Here is a 25860-nt window from a genome sequence, read left to right on the forward strand (position 1 = left end):
TTGCAGCCAAAGATGGAGAAGCTCTATACAGTCAACAAAAACAAGACCAGGAGCTGACTGTGGCTCAGATCATGAACTCCTTATTACCAAATTCAGACTTAAATTGAAGAAAATAGGGAAAACCGCTAGACCATTCAGGTATGACCTAAATCAAATCCCTTATGATTATATAGTGGAAGTGAGAAATAGATTTAAGGGCCTAGATCTGATAGATAGAGTGCCTGATGAACGATGGAATGAGGTTCATGACATTGTACAGGAGACAGGGATCAAGACCATCCCCATGGAAAAGAAATGCAAAAAAGCAAAATGGCTGTCTAGGGAGGCCTTACAAATAGCTGTGAAAAGAAGAGAGGCGAAAAGCAAAGGAGAAAAGGAAAGATATAAGCATCTGAATGCAGAGTTCCAAAGAATAGGAAGAAGAGATAAGAAAGCCTTCTTCAGTGATCAATGCAAAGAAATAGAGGAAAACAACAGAATGGGAAAGACTAGAGATCTCTTCAAGAAAATTAGACATACCAAGGGAATATTTCATGCAAAGATGGGCTTGATAAAGGACAGAAATTGTATGGACCTAACAGAAGCAGAAGATACTAAGAAGAGGTGGCAAGAATACACAGAGGAACTGTACAAAAAAGATCTTCACGACCCAGATAATCATGCTGATGTGATCACTAATCTAGAGCCAGACATCTTGGAATGTGAAGTCAAGTGGGCCTTAGAAAGCATCACTACAAACAAAGCTAGTGGAGGTGATGGAATTCCAGTTGAGTTGTTTCAAATCCTGAAAGATGATGCTGTGAAAGTACTGCACTCAATATGCCAGCAAATTTGAAAAACTCAGCAGTGGCCAAAGGACTGGAAAAGGTCAGTTTTCATTCCAATCCCAAAGAAAGGCAATGCCAAAGAATGCTCAGACTACCACAGGATTGCACTCATCTCACATGCTAGTAAAGTAATGCTCAAAATTCTCCAAGCCAGGCTTCAGCAATACGTGAACCGTGAACTCCCTGATGTTCAAGCTGGTTTTAGAAAAGGCAGAGGAACCAGAGATCAAATTGCTGACATTCGTTGGATCATGGGAAAAGCAAGAGAGTTCCAGAAAAACATCTATTTCTGCTTTATTGACTATGCCAAAGCCTTTGACTGTGTGGATCACAAGAAACTGGAAAATTCTGAGAGAGATGGGAATACCAGACCACCTGACCTGCCTCTTGAGAAATCTGTATGCAGGTCAGGAAGCAACAGTTCGAACTGGACATGGAACAACAGACTGGTTCCAAATAGGAAAAGGAGTACGTCAAGGCTGTATATTGTCACCCTGCTTATTTAACTTCTATGCAGAGTACATCATGAGAAACGCTGGACTGGAAGAAACACAAGCTGGAATCAAGATTGCCAGGAGAAATCAATAACCTCAGATATGCAGATGACACCACCCTTATGGCAGAAAGTGAAGAAGAGCTAAAAAGCCTCTTGATGAAAGTGAAAGAGGAGAGTGAAAAAGTTGGCTTAAAGCTCAGCATTCAGAAAACGACGATCATGGCATCCAGTCCCATCACTTCATGGGAAATAGATGGGGAAACAGTGGAAACAGTGTCAGACTTTATTTTGGGGGGCTCCAAAATCACTGCAGATGGTGATTGCAGCCATGAAATTAAAAGATGCTTACTCCTTGGAAGAAACGTTATGACCATTCTAGATAGTATATTTAAAAGCAGAGACATTACTTTGCTGACTAAGGTCCATCTAGTCAAGGATTTGGTTTTTCCTGTGGTCATGTATGGATGTGAGAGTTGGACTGTGAAGAAGGCTGAGTGCCAAAGAATTGATGCTTTTGAACTGTGGTGTTGGAGAAGAGTCTTGAGGGTCCCTTGGACTACAAGGAGATCCAACCAGTCCATTCTGAAGGAGATAAACTCTGGGATTTCTTTGGAAGGAATGATGCTAAAGCTGAAGCTGCAGTACTTTGGCCACCTCATGCGAAGAGTTGACTCATTGGAAAAGACTGTGATGCTGGGAGGGATTGGGGGCAGGAGGAGAAGGGGACGACCAAGGATGAGATGGCTGGATGGCATCACGGACTCGATGGACGTGAATCTGAGTGAACTCCGGGAGATGGTGATGGACAGGGAGGCCTGGTGTGCTGCGATTCATGGGGTCACAAAGAGTCGGACACGACTGAGCAACTGAACTGAACTGAACTCTGCATATAAGTTAAATAAGCAGGGTGACAATGCACAGCCGTGACATACTCCTTTCCCTATTCGGAACCAGTCTGTTGTTCCATGTCCAGTTCGAACTGTTGCTTCCTGACCTGCATATAGATTTCTCAGGAAGCAGCTCAGGTGGTCTTGTATTCCCATCTCTTGAAGAATTCTCCACAGTTTGTTTTGATCCACACAGTCAAAGTCTTTGGCATAGTCAATAAAGCAGAAGTAGATGTCTTTCTGGAACTCTCTTGGTTTTTTAATGATCCAGTGGATGTTGGCCATTTGATCTCTGGTTCCTCTGCCTTTTCTAAATCCAGCTTGAATATCTGAAAGTTCAATGTTCACGTACTGTTGAAGCCTGGCTTGGAGAGCACTGATACTTGTTATCAGTACCAGTTTAAACCTGTATTCAGATGTTCTCAGAACTCCTCATAAAGTGACCATCTGATACTCTAATTCTATGAAAATCAAGGATATTTACCATTGTTTGGAAGAGCAGAGAGGGAAAAAAGAATTTAATGCTCAGAATTTGGCAGAGCTTATCCTAGCCAGCCTAGCAGGCTTCCTCCTTGATTTTTTCTGACATCATAGGCAAATCTGTATCATTAGAACAGTAACAATGGCTTCATTAGCAGCACTAGAGTTAGGGTATAAAGAAAAGACCTCATGACTTGAGGTCAGCTCTGGTCTTGGATTTCAACAGTGGAAAGCATAAGTGTCCGTTCTGGAATAAGTCACTTCACTGGACTCTGAACCTCAATTTCCATGTCAATAAATGTAAGCTGAGAAGCTACCTCAGCAGGTTGATGTGGTCATTAACGTATGACATCGTTAGCTATTTTCTAGCAGAGTATCATATATCTTCCTGGGTAGTTGAAGGGATATAAGCAAAGCATGGAGTAGAAAGTGTATAATATTCTTTTTTTCCTTTCTCCTTTCTTAGAATTTTTACCTGGATTCTTCATTGATCATCCACTTCTAAGGCCAATTCAACTCTGAAATCAAGAACTCTTGGGGGAAAGAGGGCTACATATTTTGTATCTGTGAAATCTGAACCCTCTAACCCTGATGAAACTCCACACCCAGAGATTTTTCTCAAACATCTAGGTTAACATGTATTTGCCTTGCAGTAATTTTATGAATATCAAAGTCACAGCAAAGAGCAAGCAGCCTGGGCAGAGGTGGCATAAGAACATCCTCTGATATTTGCTAACCCACTAAAGTTTCATTAGAATTTATTTCTAGTGAAATGGTAAAAATACTCAAGCAATGAAGTATTTTCCAATAACACTGAAAAGATTTTAAAAATATCTCAGAAAAGCCTACTTAGGTGACCTAACCTCCTACTTTCCAAATATAACCAGTTGGAAATTTGCTTAATGAGAGTAGATATTTGAAGTTGTGATCTCTCACTCGGCATGGGATATGATTGCTATTCTTTCCATAGACAGTATTTAGAGTTGGATTTATTTCTACTATAGGGAATAATTCTATATGAGAAAATGCTTTTAGTCAAGAAACTTCTGCATTTTAGGAAGCATTCTCATTTCTTACAGTTATCAAGGCATTAATCATTCTGAACTGTGCATCTCTGTTTAAGAAGTCTGTCTGGGTTTGCATCCAACTCATCAACAATGAGCTGCGTGACTCTGGGCAAGGTTCCAAACAGAGGTTTCATTTCTTCATGAAATGAAAGTTAAAAGGAGTAATAATAATACATAATTACCTCATAGGATTGAAAAGCATTATATGTATTAATATACAAAAAGAACTTAGAAAAATACCCCAAAATATTAGCTATTACTATTACTATAAAACTGTCACTATTACTAATATCATTATCAATATTTTCTGGTTGACTGGACAACTAGAAGAAGTCAGATAACCTCACTCATGCTTTTCCCACTCCTGAATCGCAAGAAACTTGAGGTCAGATAGTTTTTTTTAATTGAAATATGGCTGATTTACCATATTGTGTTAGCTTGAGATACACAGCAGAGTGACTCGGTTATACATATATACACATATATCTGTATTCTTTCTTTATCCTTTTCCATTATAGTTTATCCAAGATATTGAATATAATTCCCCGTGCTCTACAGTAAATAATTTTATCTATTTTATCTATGGTAGTGCACATCTGTTAATCCCATACTCCTGATTTACCTCCTGTCCCTTCTTGTTTGGTAACCATAAGTTTGCGTTCTCTGTCTGTGAGTCTGTTTCTGTTTTGCAAATAAGTTTAGTTGCACTAATTTTTAGATTCCACATATATGTAATATAATATTTGTCTTTATCTGACTTACTTCATTTTGTATGATAATGTCTACGTCCATCTATGGTGCTGCAAATGACATTATTTCATTGTTTTTTAAGACTAATATTTCATTGTGTATATATGTCATCTTTGTCCATTCATCTGTTAATGGACACTTGCTTTCACGTCTTGGCTATTGTAAATAGTGATTCTGTAACATTGGGGTGCATGTATCTTTTTTAGAGCTTCTCTCTTTTCCGGGTACATGCCCAGGAGTGGGATTATTGAATCATATGGTAGTTTTTTTTGTTTTTTTTTTTTAGCTTTTAATACCTTTTATTATTATTATTTTTTATTTTACAATATTGTATTTGTTTTGCCATACATCAACATGAATCCACCACAGGTGTACACGTATTCCCCATCCTGGACCCCCATCCCACCTCCCTCCCCATAACATCCCTCTGGGTCATCTCAGTGCACCAGCCCCAAGCATCCTGTATCCTGCATCGAACCTGGACAGGCGATTCGTTTCTTATATAATATTATACATGTTTCAATGCTATTCTCCCAAATCATCCCACCCTCTCCCTCTCCCACAGAGTTCAAAAGACTATTCTATACATCTCTGTCTCTTTTGCTCTCTCGCATACAGGGTTATCATTACTGTCTTTCTAAATTCCATATATATGTGTTAGTATACTGTATTGGTGTTTTTCTTTCTGGCTTACTTCACTCTGTATAATCGGCTCCAGTTTCATCCACCTCATTAGAACTGATTCAAATGTATTCTTTTTAATGGCTGAGTAATGCTCCATTGTGTGTATGTACCACAGCTTTCTTATCCATTCATCTGCTGATGGACATCTAGATTGCTTCCATGTCCTGGCTATTATAAACAGTGCTGCGATGAACATTGGGGTACATGTGTCTCTTTCAATTCTGGTTTCCTTGGTGTGTATGCACAGCAGTGGGATTGCTGGGTCATAAGGTACTTCTATTTCCAGTTTTTTAAGGAATCTCCACACTGTTCTCCATAGTGGCTGTACTAATTTGCATTCCCACCAACAGTGTAAGAGGGTTCCCTTTTCTCCACACCCTCTCCAGCATTTATTGCTTGTAGACTTTTGGATCGCAGCCATTCTGACTGGCATGAAATGGTACCTCATTGTGGTTTTGATTTGCATTTCTCTGATAATGAGTGATGTTGAGCATCTTTTCATGTGTTTGTTAGCCATCTGTATGTCTTCTTTGGAGAAATGTCTATTTAGTTCTTTGGCCCATTTTTTGATTGGGTCGTTTATTTTTCTGGAATTGAGCTGCATAAGTTGCTTGTATATTTTTGATATTAGTTGTTTGTCAGTTATTTCATTTGCTATTATTTTCTCCCATTCTGAAAGCTGTCTTTTCACCTTGTTTATAGTTTCGTTTGTTGTGCAGAAGCTTTTAATTTTAATTAGGTCCCATTTGTTTACTTTTGCTTTTATTTCCAATATTTTGGGAGGTAGGTCATAGAGGATCCTGCTGATTTACATCAGAGAGTGTTTTGCCTATGTTCTCCTCTAGGAGTTTTATAGTTTCTGGTCTTACATTTAGATCTTTAATCCATTTTGAGTTTATTTTTGTGAATGGTGTTAGAAAGTGTTCTAGTTTCATTCTTTTACAAGTGGTTGACCAGTTTTCCCAGCACCACTTGTTAAAGAGATTGTCTTTTCTCCATTGTATATTCTTGCCTCCTTTGTCAAAGATAAGGTGTCCATAGGTGCATGGATTTATCTCTGGGCTTTCTATTTTGTTCCATTGATCTACATTTCTGTCTTTGTGCCAGTACCATACTGTCTTGATGACTGTGGCTTTGTAGTAGAGCCTGAAGTCAGGCAGGCTGATTCCTCCAGTTCCATTCTTCTTTCTCAAGATTGCTTTGGCTATTCGAGGTTGTTTGTATTTCCATACAAATTGTGAAATTATTTGTTCTACTTCTGTGAAAAATACCATTGGTAGCTTGATAGGGATTGCATTGAATCTATAGATTGTTTTGGGTAGTATATTCATTTTCACTATATTGATTCTTCTGATCCATGAACATGGTGTATTTCTCCAACTATTAGTGTCCTCTTTGATTTCTTTCACCAGTGTTTTATAATTTTTTATATATAGGTCTTTGGTTTCTTTAGGCAGATATATTCCTAAGTATTTTATTCTTTTCATTGCAATGGTGAATGGAATTGTTTCCTTAATTTCTCTTTTTATTTTCTCATTATTAGTGTATAGGAATGCAAGGGATTTCTGTGTGTTGATTTTATATCCTGCAACTTTACTATGTTCATTGATTAGCTCCAGTAATTTTCTGGTGGAGTCTTTAGGGTTTTCTATGTAGAGGATCATGTCATCTGCAAACAGTGAGAGTTTTGTTTCTTTTCCAATTTGGATTCCTTTTATTTCTTTTTCTGCTCTGATTGCTGTGCCCAAAACTTCCAAAACTATGTTGAATAGTAGTGGTGAGAGTGGGCACCCTTGTCTTGTTCCTGACTTTAGGGGAAATGCTTTCAATTTTTCACCATTGAGGATAATGTTTACTGTGGGTTTGTCATATACAGCTTTTATTATGTTTAGGTATGTTCTTTCTATTTCTGCTTTCTGGAGAGTTTTTATCATAAATGGATGTTGAATTTTATCAAAGGCTTTCTCTGCATCTATTGAGATAATCATATGGCTTTTATTTTTCAATTTATTAATGTGGTCTATTACATTGATTGATTTGTGGATATTGAAGAATCCTTGCCTCCCTGGGATAAAGCCCACTTGGTCCTGGTGTATGATCTTTTTAATGTGTTGTTGGATTCTGATTGCTAGAATTTTGTTAAGGATTTTTGCATCTATGTTCATCAGTGATATTGGCCTGTAATTTTCTTTTTGTGTGTGTGGCATCTTTGTCAGGTTTTGATATTAGGGTGATGGTGGCCTCATAGAATGAGTTTGGAAGTTTACCTTCCTCTGCAATATTCTGGAAGAGTTTGAGTAGGATAGGTGTTAGCTCTTCTCTAAATTTTTGGTAGAATTCAGCTGTGAAGCCATCTGGACCTGGACTTCTGTTTGCTGAAAGATTTCTGATTACAGTTTCAATTTCTGTGCTTGTGATGGGTCTGTTAAGATTTTCTATTTCTTCCTGGTTCAGTTTTAGAAAGTTGTACTTTTCTAAGAATTTGTCCATTTCTTCCATGTTGTCCATTTTATTGGCATATAATTGCTGATAGTAGTCTCTTATGATCCGTTGTATTTCTGTGTTGTCTGTTGTGATCTCTCCGTTTTCATTTCTAAGTTTATTGATTTGATTTTTCTCCCTTTGTTTCTTGATGAGTCTGGCTAATGGTTTGTCAATTTTATTTATCCTTTCAAAGAACCAGCTTTTGGCTTTGTTGATTTTTGCTATGGTATCTTTTGTTTCTTTTGCATTTATTTCTGCCCTAATTTTTAAGATTTCTTTCCTTCTACTAACCCTGGGGTTCTTCATTTCTTCCTTTTCTAGTTGCTTTAGGTGTAGAGTTAGGTTATTTATTTGACTTTTTTCTTGTTTCTTGAGGTATGCCTGTATTGCTATGAACTTTCCCCTTAGCACTGCTTTTACAGTGTCCCACAGGTTTTGGGTTGTTGTGTTTTCATTTTGATTCATTTCTATGCATATTTTGATTTCTTTTTTGATTTCTTCTGTGATTTGTTGGTTATTCAGAAGCGTGTTGTTCATCCTCCATATGATGGAATTTTTAACAGTTTTTCTCCTGTAATTGAGGAATCATATGGAAGTTTTTTAAGGAACCTCCACACTGTTCTCCACAGTGGCTGCACAAATTTACATTCCCACCAACAGTGTAGGCGGGTACCCTATTGGTTTGAGGGCAGATATTAATCATCTTTATAACCCCAGAACTTAGCACAGTATCTAGGTCATCACAGAGTATGCTATTTCTACACACTCCTAATTCATCTCTAACTTCTTTTTTTCCTTTCCTTTTCAGTTCATACAGTAGATTTCTTATATGCTTCTGCATGATTGGCCTCCAAAGTGCAATGGTCCATACAATCTCAAATGCTTCAAAAAAACTACTAATCAAGAGAACAGTTGAGAAAGGCATTGTTTAGGAGGATTATTTTTTTCTAGATAGTCTGGGTACCACTGAAAACAAAGAGAGAGGAGTATCTGATATGCACTATGCTGACTTCCCTTCCCGCCCACAGAATTGCTCTGATGGAACTGGACTTTGGAATGACACATGGCATTTACTGAGGACCACATCACAAACAGTGCTGGCTAACTTAGTTTCGCATCTGTAAAAGAATATGAACATGTTGTCCACCAGTTTACATAGTGGCCTTTCTACTAAAGCCCTTCAGGAGGTATTTCTGTCTTAAAACTAAGAATTGATAGCTTTTTATGATGCAAGAGACTTAAAGCCAAATTTGAAGCCTTCTGGTGGCAGAGTTTGCAATCTTGTGTAAACCTCATTTTATGTTTCCATTCTTGTTTTTCTTTTGCTCTTAGGCTCTTTTGTATTCTACTTATCCTTGTGAATGCCTTCTGCATAAACCAGCTCTGCTAAAAAGGGCTGTGAGGGTGTGTTCCAGTCATATTATAGTTGGTGTGTGCTGTGCACAATTTATGATGTCATACGTGGCAGGCCTGGAAAAGAACTGGGAATGAATGACTGACAAGGGACCATCTGAATATTCTAGCTCTTTCTGGTGTATGCCCACAACATGCACCAATGTATACATAGACACATATATAGACATAATTGTTTATTGTATATGTGCATATTACATATTATATGTATATGATGTATGTGTATTACACACATGTATAATATATGTGTATATTATACATGTATAATAGTATATGAGTAAATATGCTATATACGTATATATAACCTCCATATTGCTACTAATTCCTGACATTTATCAAGTTTTGCACATACAGGTCATCTCACACTAAATATATTTATACCTTTTCCCTCTGACATTCCCATCACCGATTTCATTCACTTATTCACCTTTCTCATGCTGGTAATATGATGGTTAATTTTGTATGTCAACTTGATGAAGCTAAAGGATGTCCAGATAGATAAAGCATTGTTTCTGAGTGTGTTTGCGAGGGTGTTTGAGGAAGAAATTAGCATTCGAATCAGAGATGGAGTAAGGAAGATCACCCTCAGCAATGTAGGAGGAATCACCTGATCCACTGAGGGCCTGAATAGAACAACAAGGCAAAAAAGCGGCAAATTCACCCTCTCAGCTTGAGCTAGCGTATCTGCCTTCTGCCTTCAGGCATCAGAGCTCCTGGTTCTGAACATTCAGACCCAGATTTGGATTTGCACCAGAGGCTCCTCTTTCTGCTTTCTCAGGCTTTTGGACCCAGACTGAATTGTACCACCAGCTTGCTGGTCTCCAGCTTGTATATGGCAGACGGTGGGATTTCTCAGTCTCCATAACCACGTGAGCCAATACCCACAATAAATCTCCTTTTATATATACATACGTAAGTGTGTGTGTGTGCACGCATGTGTGTGCACACATACCCTAGTTTTTTCTCTTTCTCTGGAAAACCTTGAATAATAAACTTTATTATATTTATCAATACTTGTTACAATTACATACCCCAAATTAGGGTTTAAAACCTCTCAGCCAGGAGTTTTACCTAATTACACCTTCATAATTGAATGTCAGGAGTCTACAAACACCTATTTCTCCCTAAAGATAATGATTCTTATAGTAGGTGCTAAAAGATGGTCTTGCTTCCCAAAAGAGAGATTAAGTATCTTGCTCAGAAATACACTTGATAAATAGCAAAGTTCAACTATAGTTCAATTTTTAAATTTTTAATTAAACATTATAAATAAATAAATGGTAGAGTTATCTGGTTCCAAAATCTGTACTCCTTGCACAAAACCATGTCATGCTTTAATCTTTTTCCTTTAGGCCTGCTGAAAACATGATAGGCGCTCAATAATTACTTATGTGATTGGAGTAAACATCTAAAAGGTCCTTAAGTTCTTGTTTAAAGTCCCAGCAAACAGAGGCACACCTGGAATTAGAATCCATTCCATCGTTTTTCCGAGCTGTTGCTCTATTCACTATTTTTGACCTGGGGACACCTATCATTAACCTCAGCTGTCCACCCTCCAGCACGTGCTCTTTCCGAAACTCTGTGAGCTTGGAAATATTTAGAGATCTTCTTACTAAGCTATTTAGTGAGTGAAACTTTCCATTGGTGGAATGCTGGAGAAGCATTTTGTGGACAGAAGGAAAAAAAGATGCTATTTTAAACATTGCTGAGAGAGTTTGGGCAAAATCCATCTGGCAGACAATTTCTTCCGTTCAAAAACTCATCAAGCGCTCCAAATGTGTAACCTGTAGGCAACTTTAATTAAAGCTTAAGAAATCTCAAAATAACTTGACATTTAAATATGTTATTTTCTGTTCTGCTCTCATAGTCTGACACATACAGAGACGATCTCAGGTCCAAATTAAGCCCCTCAATGCCATCTAGCCCTGCCTAGCCACTGGATTACTCTATTCCAAGGAGATAGGACTGTGAATGAAATAAACTCATCCAATCACTGTCATTCAAATGTTAACATCCATTTCATAGATAGGTAGGAAGATAGATGATAAATAGATGAATGATACAGTAAAATTTCTTTTTCTTCCTCAAAAAAGAAAAGACATTGAAGGCAGAGCTTGCCTTGGGGAGAACCTCAGGAAAAGACTATAAAATAAATAGGGTTTTTTTGGCCATGGAGGAACAAACTTTTAAGTTTTTAATGTGGAATCTTGAACAAAATAAGTGGGCATTAACATGGTCAACATGTGTGGATTCCAAAGAAATAGTTTCCATCTAGGAGGAGTAAATCCATTCTTAAGTGACCTGAATAGTCTTGGACTCAAATTTAACATGAAGTTCAGGTAGAAGTCTCATGCCTTACAGTGGCCTAATAGTAAGGTTTTCTTCCTTATATTTTATTTATTTATTTATTTTTGCTTTCTCTGGTTTTAATTGAGCATTGTATATAATTCTGTTTTTCTCTTATCTATTATGATTCATTGCAAAAAATTTCAGTGTTTGCAATACACATTTTAAAATAAGTTTACCTTCACATTTACACTACACCACTATCACACGTTACTTCATGGCAGATCACTTCATGGCAAATATATGGGGAAACAATGGAAACAGTGACAGACTTTATTTTCTAGGGCTCCAAAATCACTGCAGATGGTGACTGCAGCCATGAAATTAAAAGATGTTTGCTCCTTGGAAGAAAAGCTATGACCAACCTAGACAGCATATTAAAAAGCAGAGACATTACTTTGCCAACAAAGTTCTGTATAGTCAAAGCTATGATTTTTTTCAGTAGTCATGTATGGATGTGAGAGTTGGATCATAAAGAAAGCTGAGCACCTAAGACCTGATGCTTTCGAGCTGTGGTGTTGGAGAAGACTCTTGAGAGTCCCTTGGACTGCAAGGAGATCCAACCAGTCCATCCTAAAGGAAATTAGTCCTGAATATTCATTGGAAGGACCAATACTGAAGCTGAAGTTCCAATTCTTTGGCCACCTGATGGGGATAACTGACTCACTGGAAAAGACCCTGATGCTGGGAGAGATTGGAGGTGGGAAGAGAAGAGGTCAACAGAGGATGAGATGGTTGGATGGCATCACCAACTCAATGGACATGAGTTTGGGTAAACTCCGGGAGTTGGTGATGGACAGGCAGGCCCGGCGTGCGGTGGTCCATGGAGTCACAGAGAGTCAGACACAACTGAGGGACTGAAATGACTGACTTAACAGGTAATCCGGGAGTCTTATAACGGCCTTCCGTACACCAGCCCTGAAGACATTAATGTCGGTCATTTCACTTATCCCTATGCTCAGTCACACAATACACTGCTACTTTATTTAAAGTTGTACTTTAGGTCAATTAAAAATAAGAAAAATAAAACTTTTATTTACTTCTGCTTATTCCTTCTCCCATGTCTTTCATTCTCTTTATAGACTTAAGTTTTTAATCTGTATCATTCTACTTCTTCCCAAAGAAATTCTTTCAATATTTTTAAAAAGTAGTTCTGCTAATGTCAAAGTCCCTCAGTTTTTGGTTTTCTGAGAAAATCTTTGTCTCTCCTTCATTTTTGAAGAATAATTTTACTATGCATAGAATTCTAGGTTGATGATTTTGTTCCTCTCAGGCACAATATTTCACTCCATTCTCTTCTTACCTGCATAGTTTCTGATGAAAAATTCACCATAATTTTTATTATCATGACTTTATAAGTAATGTTTTCTCCTCTTATCTCTTTTCAAGATTGTCTTTGGTTTACTGCAATTCAAATATGATATGCTAAGGAATAGGTGTAGGAATTTATTCTGTTTGGTATTCTCTGAGCTTCCTGGAACTGTGGTTTGTTGTCTGTCATTAATTTGGGAAAGTTCTTGCCATAATTACTTCAAGTTCTTTTTTTAGTATTAGAGATTGGTGTGTGTGTGTGTGTGTGTGTTTAATACTTTTTGAGAATGTCTCACAGTTCTCAGTGTTCTATTTTTATTTTCTTTTTCTCTCTTTGCATTTCAGTTCAGGAACTTTCTACACATCTCATGTAATCTTTTCTTGGCCATACTCAGTCTCCTGATGAGCCCATCAAAGTCACTATTCATTTCTGCTACAGTATTTTTGATTTCTAACATTTCCTTTAGAACCTGTCTTAAAATTTTTATCTCTCTGCTTACATTACCCATCTGTTATTGAATGATGCCTACTTTTTCCAATAGATCCTTTAACATATTAATCATGGTTATTTTAAATTCTCTATCTGATAATTCCAACATCTGTTTTACATCTCAGTCTGGTTCTGATGCTTTCTTTGGCTCTTCCAGCTGTATTTCCCTTGTTTTTTAGTGTGCTTTGTAATTTTTGTTAAAAGTTTTACATGATGTAATGGGAACTGAGGCAAAAGGTTTTAGAATGAGATGTTATATTACTCTCATTAGGAGTTGACCTGTGTTTACCGTTTGCTGTAGCTGTGGGTGCTAGAGCTTCTAAATGTCTCTAGTGCCCTTGTTTCCATCTCCTCTGTTGCCTTTGGCCTTCCTTAAATACTCCTCCTCAGAGCAAGTCTGCATTTTGCAACTATAATCCACTCTTTATATACAGAAGCCCCTTTGACATGGTGCTAAGGTATGGGGGAGAGCTCAGACTTTAGGATTAAATCTCAGTCTTTTAGGGCACTTATGTCCCTGGGATGCAATCTTCACAGGTCCTTCTTATCCTATTACATAAGACAGGAAGGCTAGAAGTGCCTAGAGTGAGATAAATGTCCTTCCTAAAGGTGGATAAGACTCTGGTAATCTTTTTTCCTGGATGTAGGCCTTTGTGATGGAGAAAAAATACACCTTGGGAGTTTTGTTTTGTTTTGTTTTTTAACAATGATTAATTATCCCCTTTTACTGCCATAGCAACAAGCAGATCTTTCTTGGCTCTAACCATGAGAATTTGCTGGAATTTCTCAACGTCAAACCCATAAAAGTATCAGTTTCCCCCTAATTGTGGCCCTCTGAGTTTCTCATTCTCTTGGTAATTTACTCTCAACCTATAGCAATTTGTCAAAATTACCATTTAAGTGTTCCATACCAGTTACAGCTCCAAGGGCTTCTGCCCAGATAAGCAGGTCTGCCCATGACCTCTGAAATCATCTGATTCTCCAGACTGGGGCAGGAGTTGACCTTGCAACCTCAGTTTTCTGACAGGTCTGAGAAAAGTCATTGGTTTTTCAGTTTGTTCAACTTTTTCAAGGGGTAAAGACAAGAATGACAACTTCCATTGCTCTTTACATGTCACAGCTGAAACTCTGTGTTAGTTTTCTAATGATTTACGGCCAGTCAGAATGTTCCATTTTCTGCAACAACAGCTGGAGAAATACACATGGTCTGATATCAATCTTCAGGCCCAAGATCCAGGCAGCTTCTCACATCTCATTGCCCCCAAAGGCAGGGCTGTGAAAGCGTGAGCATTTCTATTGCCAGACCGCTTGCTCAGTCCTTCCCACCCCTGGAGATTGTTTTCATTAATGAGACTTCTTTCTCCATTTCTAAATGTTTGACTCCAAGAGGCTGAATCTCAGTGAGTGTTACCATCTCACTGCAGAGCCTGTAGTGGGTTTTTGGTTTTTTTTTTTTAACATTTGAAATGTGCTTTTTATTGTCTTGTTTTCAAAGACCAACCCTTATATTCTAGATTACTGCTGAATGATAGAAGTTATATTCATTTCTTTCATTCACTCCATTGTTCGTTTATTTGATAACTATCTATTGGCTACTTCCAAAAGGCAAAATGCCCCAGCTATACCCTGAGAGATATAAAACCCACAATTCTCGAACATTCCAAGTGGGAAGTGGTAAGTGAATGACCATTGCTATTGTTTCACTAAGCCACGTTCAACTCTTTGCAACCCCATGGACTGTAGCCTTCCAAGGTTCCTCTGCCCATGGAGTTTTCCAGACAAGAATACTAGAAAGGGTTGCCATTTCCTTCTCCAGGGCATCTTCCCAACCCAGGTATCAAACCTATGTCTCCTGCTTGGCAGGCAGATTCTTTACTGCTGAGCCACCTGGAAACCCCTAATGACCGTACTACAGAGCAGTTTGTGATACTGAGAAATAATCTGATCTGGAAATTACTTATAGGAAGAGACTGAATCCACCTAGTGTTACCAAAGTATCATTAAGATTTGCTGTCAGAGCTTTATTATTCAGAGTACAGGCGAAACAGAACGTACACTTAAGGAAATTAACTAAGAAGACTTTAATATTGGGATTATTGACAGAAGTCAGTCAAAGAAAATTAAAAGACAAATCTAAGAGTACCCAACAAGAGATGCCGATACATCTCAAAGCTAGCTACAAGGGAGCTGTTTTCACAGCCTAGCCTAAAGGGGACAAGGGCAGGGCATGTTATCAGGATCCAGAAAGAAATCTGAGGGAGTTGTTCTTCTAGGAGATGGCCACATGTCAGGGGCTGTGGATTTTTGGTAGCAACTGCAGCCATTGCTAACCTAAGTCCTGGCAGGGCAAGAATGGGGGAATAAATGCTCCAAAACCACTCTCTACCTGCTTTTTGACTTCCTCCTCATAAATCCCATTCAGTTCAGTTCATTTCAGTCACTCAATCGTGTCCGACTCTTTGCGACCCCATGAATCGCAGCACGCCAGGCCTCCCTGTCCATCACCATCTCCCGGAGTTCACTCAGATTCACGTCCATCGAGTCCGTGATGCCATCCAGCCATCTCATCCTTGGTCGTCCCCTTCTCCTCCTGCCCCCAATCCCTCCCAGCATCAAAGTCTTTTCCAATGAGTCAGCTCTTCACATGAGGTGGCCAAAGTACTGGAGCTTCAGCTTTAGTTAGCATCATTCCTTCCAAAGAAATCCCAGAGTTGATCTCCTTCAGAATGGACTGGTTGGATCTCCTTGCAGTCCAAGGGACTCTCAAGAGTCTTCTCCAACACCACAGTTCAAAAGCATCAATTCTTCGGCGCCCAGCCTTCTTCACAGTCCAACTCTCACATCCATATATGACTACTGGAAAAACCATAGCCTTGACTAGACGGACCTTAGTTGGCAAAATAATGTCTCTGCTTTTGAATATACTATCTAGGTTGATCATAACTTTTCTTCCAAGGAGTAAGCGTCTTTTAATTTAATTTCCCATCGGCTCACCCCAAATCAGAGAGCAAACCCACAGTTCAGCTTCCTGGAAGGCAAAGAGGTCAGGAGGGATAAAAAGTGAGTCTGGAAGAGCAAATAGAGGATTCCCACCAAAGAGAGGCGGCACTTCTGGAATCTGGGAGGAAAAGCCTCCCAGGCTCTGATGGCTACAAAGCCTTGATTTGAGGCGGGAGTTAGATGCCAAACATGTTAAAAGCTGTTGCCACTTCTATTGCCGCTACATCCTGACTCTCTCCACAGAATCACCTGAACTCTCACGTCCAGGGAATGACCCCGAAGCAGTATAAATGGCTCTAACATGTGGTATTTATTTTTTAAAAGATTTTGGTGGAGGGAGATAGAAAATGGTGGCAAAGATTTGCTTTTCTCTCTTACAGCCTTCTAGCGGCAAGAGGAGGGAACCGGAGAACAGCCAACGTGGTGGCCCATGGCTTCGCCAATCTCTTAACTCTGGACAAAAAGACTCTCCAAGAAATTCTAGTGCACTATCCAGATTCTGAAAAGCTGCTTATGAAGAAAGCCAGGTACCACCTTTGAAATCTCATTAGGAGGGGAAAAAAAAAAAAAAAAAAACACAACCCATTAGAGAAGAGTTGGCTTCATGTGACTCTGCTCATGGCTGCAGTCAACTGTTTCCAGGAGAGCCACCTAACATACTATTGTTTATGTGGTCATGCATTGAAAACTTCACAGACTAGGCGAAAAGATAGTATTTCTGGGAAGTTTTTCCAGAATCCTCACAATGCTATCTAAAATGGCCTTTCTCTCCTGCCCACAGAGTGCTTCTAAAGAACAAGGCTCCAGGCACAGGGGCAACCCCCCCAAACAAAGGACTTGCCTTTCTCTTCCCACTGAAACAAGAAACACCCAAAATGTTTAAAGCTCTTCTGGGAAGCTCTGGAAAAGCAGGTCTTGCAAGACTACTCACGTTGAAGAGAGAACAAACCGCTCAGGTAATAGGACAGAGGGAAAAGAGGGCTATAACAGAGACCTCCAGATGAAATACATTCAGACAAGCTCCTACTTTAATCCTGTGTCAGACACTGGGATAATCTGGATTCATCTAATGCATATAATTGCTACATTATACACAGCACTTATTATTATTTACTATATACCCATGTATCATCACAGTTAATCCTCCTGGGTTTATTATGACAGTTTTAGTGTTTTGTGATGATATATATAGATATATATATGAGGAAAGGTGAAAGGGTTAGTCGCTCAGCAGTGTCTGACCCTTTGTGACCCCATGGACTATAGCCCGCCAGGCTCCTCTGTCCAAGGAATTCTCCAGGCAAGAATACTGGAGTGGGTAGCCATTTTAATCTGGACTGATTTCTGTGTGATTCCATATTCCTCAGAAGGTAAAGAATCTGCCTGCAATGCAGGAGACCCAGGTTCGATCCCTGGGTCAGGAAGATACCCTGGAGAAAGGAATGGCAATCCACTCCCGTATTCTTGCCTGGAGAACCCCCATGGACAGAGGAGTCTGGCGGGCTACAGCCCATGGGGTCACAAAAAGTCGGACATGACTGAGCGTCTAAAGCCAGCACCAGTATATATGGCATCCCTGGTGGCTCAGTTTGTGTTTTCTGTGTTTGTGAAACTGCTTACTCACTAAAGTGTGTCTGTAACCTCAAAACCAATATTTAAGGGGGTTGGGGGTCATTCTCAGGCATACATGTACAGAGTAGCAAAAATTTAAGTTGCTGGGGGCACATGTTTTCAGCTGAATTTGAACAAGGAGACACTTTGCCTTCTTGTTTCAGCTCTCACACTGTGAATGAATGAACTGTTCAAGGTCTATTTATTGTCATGTTTTTGTATTTTTGTGCATTTCCCCCCTCCCACTATTAAAAATGGCCCTCAAACATAGTGCCAAAGTACTGTGTTCCAAAGGGCAAAAATGTAGTGATGTGCCCTACAGAGAAACATGTGTATTAGACAAGCTTCATCCGGGCATGAGTCAGAGTGCTATTGGCTGTGAGTTCAATGAAATGAGTAAACCATACATATTAAATAAGGTGTTTCTAAATAAAAATACATGTAAAACAAGGTTATGTATTGAGCAGTTGACAAAAATGTTAAAACCAGAGGCTTGTAGGATCCTAAACCTGCATTACCCCCAAAGAGCAGGGTTTGCTAGTTCAGTGTTCATGGCAGCTTTGTAGAACAAAACTACCATGAATAATGAGGATCAACTGTATATATATAAACATATATATACCTATAAATGTGTAAGACATTTTACCAGCCATTAAACATTTTCACCAGTATTCATTCAATTACTATCACTAAGTCAGAAGTAACCTCACAGAGGACATCACAGCCTTCATGTTATAGTTGAATAAACTGAGATCCAGATCAATTATTTAGATAAGATCACCATCAATGACAGAGCAAAAATTATTAGTCAAAAATTCAGACTTCAACACCTACACCAAGCTGTCTCCTAATTCCTAGAAATGTCATGAAACTGAAATGTTTTAGTTTTTCTTTTTTTTTCATATTTCTTTGATTCTCATGATAAGTTTATGAGGGCAGATCCTGAAAAACAGAGCAGAGATTCAAGTTTTCTGAATCTAGTTATTATGTTGTCTCTAAAACAGTAAGAAATGAGTATCTGTGACTCTTTCTGAAAATTGGTAAAGCAAATATTATAAAGTCAATCACACTCAAGATATTCAAACTTGCCTCTTCCTTTTCCACACACACAACACTGTGATGGAGGTCAGGGTACACCAGATGCCTCATTTAATTGGCAGGCAAATAATAATTTGTGTAGAAGACTTATGGGGAAAACAACTCTGTAAGTCAGTGTGTTAAGCAAGGCTTTCAACTCTGTATATGCACCTTCATACCCTGTACAAGCCTCTTTCAAACTGATCTCAAGCATCACCAGCAAAGAGCATGGTATGTGTCTTAATGTGAAATTTCTACAGATGACACTAAATGCCAAAGGTTCTAAAACTATATCAAATACCCATGGGGCAAATGGAGAAGACTGTACTAGGAAGGAGACATGAATTTCTCCCTGAGATGTTCCCATGAGCTTATGCAGGAAGGAAACTATAGTTCTAGAGTGTTTTTAGAGCATTATTTGGTATTGGGCTAATACTTTTTTATTAAAAGATAAATATTTAAAACTTCATCTTCATAAAATAAATAAGTAAATATTTGAAAAGCAAAGCATCTTGAGCACTAAGTCTAATAATGCAGAGACCATGGGGGCCAATTGGGAGCAAATTCCTTGGCAGGAACAGAAATGTAACGCACACTAACCCTAAATTCAAAGGTGACAGCTCAACCCCATTCTCCAGCACATCAGAAAACTTAGTTAAAGGGATAGTCAAAGGCAGACATGATTCCCATATTATGTCAGTCTTTTGACCATGATCCTTAGGTATTGCATATTAATCAAAAGACTCCAACATCCTCGATTATGATTTCAGCACCAATCAACTCTTTTCAATAACTTTCTTTTAGAGAAAAGATGAAAACCAGGAAGAAGAGGATAAAGGAAAAGAATCTGAAGATAAAGGAAGAGCAACAGCAGAGAAACCACTTGAAACATCCAAATGTCAAACGAGTTCCATTACAGTGGAGGAAGCGCCCCAGGCAATTAGAAAGACAGTTTTACCCAGAGGAACTACCCGTCAATCACTCATCATCAGCATGGCTCCTTCTGCCGAGGCTGGGGAAGAGGTTCTGACGATCGAAGTCAAGGAAAAGGCTAAGCAATAAATACGTGATGATCTTTAGATATACTCTAGCTAGTTCCCCGAGAGATTATAGCCAGGATGGGAGTTTAACTAATGACAGGAAAAGACCTTGACGGCACCCTTGAGAAACCACAGGCAAATCTCTAGCTTAGTTTCTAGGGCATATCTTAGAGTCTGATCTGAAGTGGATAAGAAGATTATTAAGGAAAAAAATCCCTATTCTCCGTTGTCATCAGCTTTGTGCAATTGGTATTCTCCTAATGGTACCTAGAAGGTTATTTTTCTTCTGTACTTTCTTGATGTTTCTTCCCTCCGTTTTGATTAGGTTGGTCTTGGCTCTGAAATGATTCATTAGGTTTTTCTCTTAACTGTGTGTGTGTGTTAAAGTCTTGCATTGCACGGTTAGTCTTGGTTAAATGTTCTATGTATATGACTATTGCCTCTTACTTGGGGAGTATGAGATTTTAATAAAATGTCAAACATCAAGTGATTTTTATCCAAGCCAGGTTTATAAGTTGGTCAAGTATCAGATCAACCTACCAGGTGGGATTAAAGGAAGCAATCGTTATGAACTCAATGGATATAAAACCCACCTTGCAGAGAAGTCCTCTGAAGAGCACAGCTGGTCAGCAATACTAACAATAGTGAAAGTGAAAGTGTTAGTTGAGTAGACTCTTTTCAACCCCATGGACTGTAGCCCCCCAGGTTCCTCTGTCTGTGGGATTCTCCAGGCAAGAATACTGAAGTGGGCTGCCATTCCCTTCTCCAGGGTATCTTCCTGACCCAGGAATCGAACCCAGGTCTCCTGCATTGCAGGCAGATTCTTTACCGTCTGAGCCAAGAGGGAAGCCCAAACCCAAAAGCAAAATTACATTGCAGCAACATGTTGGAAAAGCTATGCTGCTGCTAAGTCGTTTCAGTCGTGTCCGACTCTGTGCGACCCCATAGACGGGGGCCCACTGTCTCTGGGATTCTCCAGGCAAGAACACTGGAGTGGGTTGCCATTTCCTTCTCCAATGCATGAAAGTGAAAAGTGAAAGTGAAGTCGCTCAGCCGTGCCCGACTCTTAGCGACCCCATGGACTGCAGCCTACCAGGCTCCTCCATCCATGGGATTTTCCAGGCAAGAGTACTGGAGTGGGGTGCCATTGCCTTCTCCTGGAAAAGCTATACCCTTTACTAAAGACACAAGCTTTAATATTTTCATTCATATCAACTTAAAAGTCTCATCTATCTCAACAGACTCAAACAGGAGAAATCAGATTGTCCCCAAAGCGACGTTTCTCAGAAACTTGTAGGCGTTTGCTCCAGAAGGTGCCAAATTTGAGCTTCTTGTTTTCAGCTTTAGTAAAAACTGATGAGGTTAGGAAGGCAGACTGTACACATGTCAGATTGACATATCCCTACAATTTCCGGAAACTACATGTACAGCTGTTTACAAAATCTCCGAGTTAATTAAGTGCACTTTAGGAAGTTGTCCTCATGAATCAGCTAGCATTAGCATAATTACCAAAGTCTCATGCTGTGAGGAGGCTAAAAAAGCCAGGCTGCTGTCGGAAGTAATAATACATATAGAATTCCATTCTAATAAATGCCATTACTGTATAACATTAAGTTCGGTATAATAAGGCTATTTCCAAGTCTCAGAAGATGGTCACTGTAACAGCATTTTGCTGAGAGTGTTTTAACAAATTATATTAGCCAAAAAGCCTACAGCACAGACACATTCAGCAAATCATGTATAAATTAATCACTGGAATAAAATGTATCATTTGTTACTCACCATTTTTATATGCAAAAATATTAAGAGTATCACAGAGACATGAGAAATTTTACAAAAGGTTGGGTGGTGTTTTTCCAGAGTTAAGCAAACAGAGATAAATTGTTAAATAGTGCTTATTTGATAAACAGGAGTTTGTTGTGGAGAGTGATTACAAGCACCAGAAAGAAAAGGTAAAAATAGGACCTCTAAAAAGTCTGATAATAGGGAAAAAAAAAATGAGAAAAATCCTGAGCTTATGAATAATATGTTCTCCTTTTAAAGTCTATAAAGAAAGTAAAATTAACCTCCATTATGCTCTTCCTCTGTCATTTATTTTCTCTCCCAAACTATCCTTTTTTAGATAATATCTTCATGCTACCAGACTCTCAGACTCAAATCTAAGAATAATTAGCAATTCTTACATTGCTTATATAGTGCACCAAATCCTGTCTCTTTCTTAAATCTTGCTAATTTCCCTTTCCTTTTCAACTTCAATGCTAACCATCCAGTTCATATTTTCTGTTCAATTCAAATAAATAATCACTTTTTACCCACTATCCACTTTAATCACGTTATCTTTCTCAGTCCTTCTGCCATGGCTAAAGTCAGGCCTTTCTCAAATACAACTATCTAGACCATTTGGGCTGCTGTAATAAAACCACCACATACGGGGTAGCTTATGAACAACACAGTGTATTTCTCACAGGTCTGGAGGCTGGGAAGTACAGGATCGAAGCCCAACATGGTTCTTAGAAGGCTCATTCTCACTGTGTCTTCACAGGGTTGAATGGGCAAGGGATCCCTCCAGAGTCTCTTTTATGAAGGCACTAATCCTATATATAGGATTAGTGGACGTGACAAATACTTTCAACACGTTAGATCCGAAGAATTATGGATGGAGGTTCATAACATTGTACAGGAGACAGTGATCAAAACCGTCTCCAAGAAAAAGAAATGCAAAAAGGCAAAATGGTTGTCTCAGGAGGCCTTACAAACAGTTGAGAAGAGAAGAGAAGCAAAAGGCAAAGGAGAAAAGGAAAGATACACCCATTTGAATAGAGAATTCCAAAGAATAGCAAGGAGAGATAAGAAAGCCTTCCTTAGTGATCAATGCAAAGAAACAGAGGAAAACAATAGAATGGGAAAGACTGGATATCTTTTCAAAGAAAATAGAGATACCAAGGGAACATTTCATGCAAAGATGGGCACAATAAAGGACAGAAATGGCATGGACTTATCAGGAGCAGAAGATATTAAGAAGAGGTGGCAAGAATACACAGAAGAATTACACAAAAAAGATCTTCATGACCCAGATAACCATGATGGTGTGATCACTCACCTAGAGCCAGACATCCTGGAGTGCAAAGTCAAATGGGCTTTAGGAAGTATCACTACGAACAAAGCTAGTGGAAGTGATGGAATTCCAGCTGAGCTATTTCAGATCCTAAAAGTTGATGCTGTGAAAGTGCTGCACTCATTATGCCAGCAAATTTGGAAATCTCAGCAGTGGCCATAGGACTGGAAAAGTCTGTTTTCATTCCAGTCCCAAAGAAGGCAATGCCAAAGAATGTTCAAACTACCACACAATTACACTCATTTCACATGCTAACAAGGTAATGCTCAAAATCCTCCAAGCTAGGCTTCAACAGTTCATGAACTGAGATGATGTTCAAACTGGACTGAGAAAAGGCAGAGGAACCAGAGATCAAATTGCCAATATCCATTGGATCATAGAAAAAACAAGAGAATTCCAGAAAAACATCTACTTCTGCTTCATTAATTATGGTAAAGCCTTTGACTGTGTGGATCACAACAAACTGTGGGAAGCTGTTAAAGAGATGGGAATACCAGACCACCTTACCTGGTGGAAACCTGTATGCAGGTCAAGAAACAACAGTTAGAACTGAACATGGAACAGCAAGCTGGTTAAAAATTGGGGAAAGAGTACGTCAAAGCTGTGTACTGTCACCCTGCTTATTTAAATTATATGCAGAGTACATCATGCAAAATGCCTGGCTGGATGAATCACAAGCTGGAATCAAGATTCCCAGGAGAAATATCAATAACCTCAGATATGCAGATGACACCACCCATATGGCAGAAATTGAAGAGGAACTAAAAAGCCTCTTGATGAAAGTGAAAGAGGAGAGTGAAAAAGTTGCCTTAATACTCAACATTCAAAAAACTAAGATCATGGCATCTGGTCCCATCACTTCTTGGTGAATAGATGGGGAAACAACGACAGACTTTCTTTTGGGGGCTCTAAAATCACTGCAGATGGTGACTGCCGCCCTGAAATTGAAAGATGCTTGCTCCTTGGCAGAAAAGCTATGACAAATCTAGGCACTGTATTACAAAGCAGAGGTATTACTCTGCCAACAAAGGTCAGTAGAGTCAAAGCACTCAGCTTTCTTTATAGTCCAACTCTCACATCCAAACATGACTACTAGAAAAAACATAGCTTTGACTAGACGGACCTTTGTTGGCAAAGTCTCTGCTTTTTAATGTTGGTAATGTCTCTGCTTTTTAATATGCTATCTAGGTTGGTCATAACTTTCCTTCCAAGGAGTAAGCATCTTTTAATTTCATGGCTGCAGTCACCATCTGCAGTGATTTTGGAGCCCAGAAAAACAGTCTGTCACTGTCACTGTTTCCATTGTTTCCCCATCTATTTCCCATGACGTGATGGGACCAGATGCCATGATCTTAGTTTTAGTTTCCTGAATGTTGAGCTTTATGCCAACTTTTTCACTCTCCTCTTGCACTTTCATCAAGAGACTCTTTAGTTCTTCTTCACTTTCTGCCATAAGGGTGGTGTCATCTGCATATCTGAGGTTATTGATATTTCTCCCAGCAAACTTGATTCCAGCTTGTGCTTCATCCAGCCCAGCATTGCTGATAACATACTCTGCATATAAGTTAAATAAGCAGGGTGACAGTTTACAGCCTTGACTTACTCCTTTCCTGATTTGGAACCAGTCTGTTGTTCCATGTCCAGTTCTAACTGTTGCTTCCTGACATGCATACAGATATCTCAAAAGGCAGGTGGTCTGGTATTCCCATCTCTTGAAGAATTTTCCACAGTTTGTTGTGATCCTGTGGCCACTGTTGCCTTTTCCAAATTTGCTGACATATTGAGTGCAGCACTTTCACAGCATCTTCTTTTAGTATTTGAAATAACTCAACTGGAATTCCATCACATCCACTAGCTTTGTTCATAGTAATTCTTCCTAAGGCCCACTTGACTTAGCATTCCAGGTGTCTGGCTCTAAGTGAGTGATCATATCATTGTGATTATCTGGTTCATAAGGATCTTTTTTGTATAGTTCTTCTGTGTATTCTTGTCACGTCTTCCTAATATCTTCTGCTTCTTTTCAATCCAGTCCCTTTTTGTCTTTTATTGTGCTCATCTTTGAATGAAACGTTCCCTTAGTATCTCTAATTTTCCTGAAGAGATCTCTAGTCTTTCCCATTCTATTGTTTTTTTCTATTTCTTTGCATGGATCACTGAGTAGCCTTAGAAGAAACCGAAAGTTCAGGCATCCTGATTTTGGACTTCCAGCCTGCAGACTGTGAGAAGATAAATGTCTGTTGTTAAATACCTATTCTATACTATACTATTCTATACGACAGCACCAGGAGACTAACATACTTACTTTCATGAAGTATGGCAGGAGATAGCTGTTGGTTGGAGAAGCAGGAAACAAGAATGAGAAATATCTCATGGAGATTCAAGATGCAGACCTGATAAGACAGGTCTGTGGAGGTGTAAAATAACCATACTAGGGGAGCCACAGCTGTGAGTGAATGTACGGAATGCCCACCTTAAATTATATCAGCTCATTTGTTAGGTACATGGCAAACAGAGTTCCCAGCATCTTAGTTACAGAGAAGAATAGTAGTTGAAAACTGGATTTGTAACTTCCATGGGGGTTCCCAGGTGGCTCAGTGGTAAAGAATCTGCTTGCCAGTGCAGGAGATGCAAGAGAAGCAGGTTTGATCCCTGGATCCAGAAGATGCCTTGGAAGAGGAAATGGCAACCCACTCCAGTATTCCTGTCTGAGAATCCCATGGATAGAGGACCCTGGTGGGCTACCGTCCATGTCGTCACAAAGAGTTGGACATGCCTTAGCAAC

The 25860-nt window shown here is 39.1% G+C and overlaps 1 protein-coding gene across 1 annotated transcript in view; it reads left to right on the plus strand.

Moving 5' to 3' along the window:
* CNGB3 (cyclic nucleotide gated channel subunit beta 3) overlaps positions 1-19985 on the plus strand; it is a 97039-nt gene extending 77054 nt beyond the window's left edge. The window contains exons 14-16 of the mRNA XM_040261703.1: positions 16616-16762; positions 17017-17191; positions 19728-19985. Of these exons, the coding sequence (XP_040117637.1) occupies positions 16616-16762; positions 17017-17191; positions 19728-19985 (580 nt within the window). The remainder of the gene's footprint in view (positions 1-16615; positions 16763-17016; positions 17192-19727) is intronic.
* The last annotated feature ends 5875 nt before the right edge of the window (positions 19986-25860 follow it).

This window comes from Oryx dammah, unplaced genomic scaffold (genome assembly GCF_014754425.2).
Source record: "Oryx dammah isolate SB20612 unplaced genomic scaffold, SCBI_Odam_1.1 HiC_scaffold_19, whole genome shotgun sequence".
In the NCBI taxonomy this organism is placed as follows: domain Eukaryota; kingdom Metazoa; phylum Chordata; class Mammalia; order Artiodactyla; family Bovidae; genus Oryx; species Oryx dammah.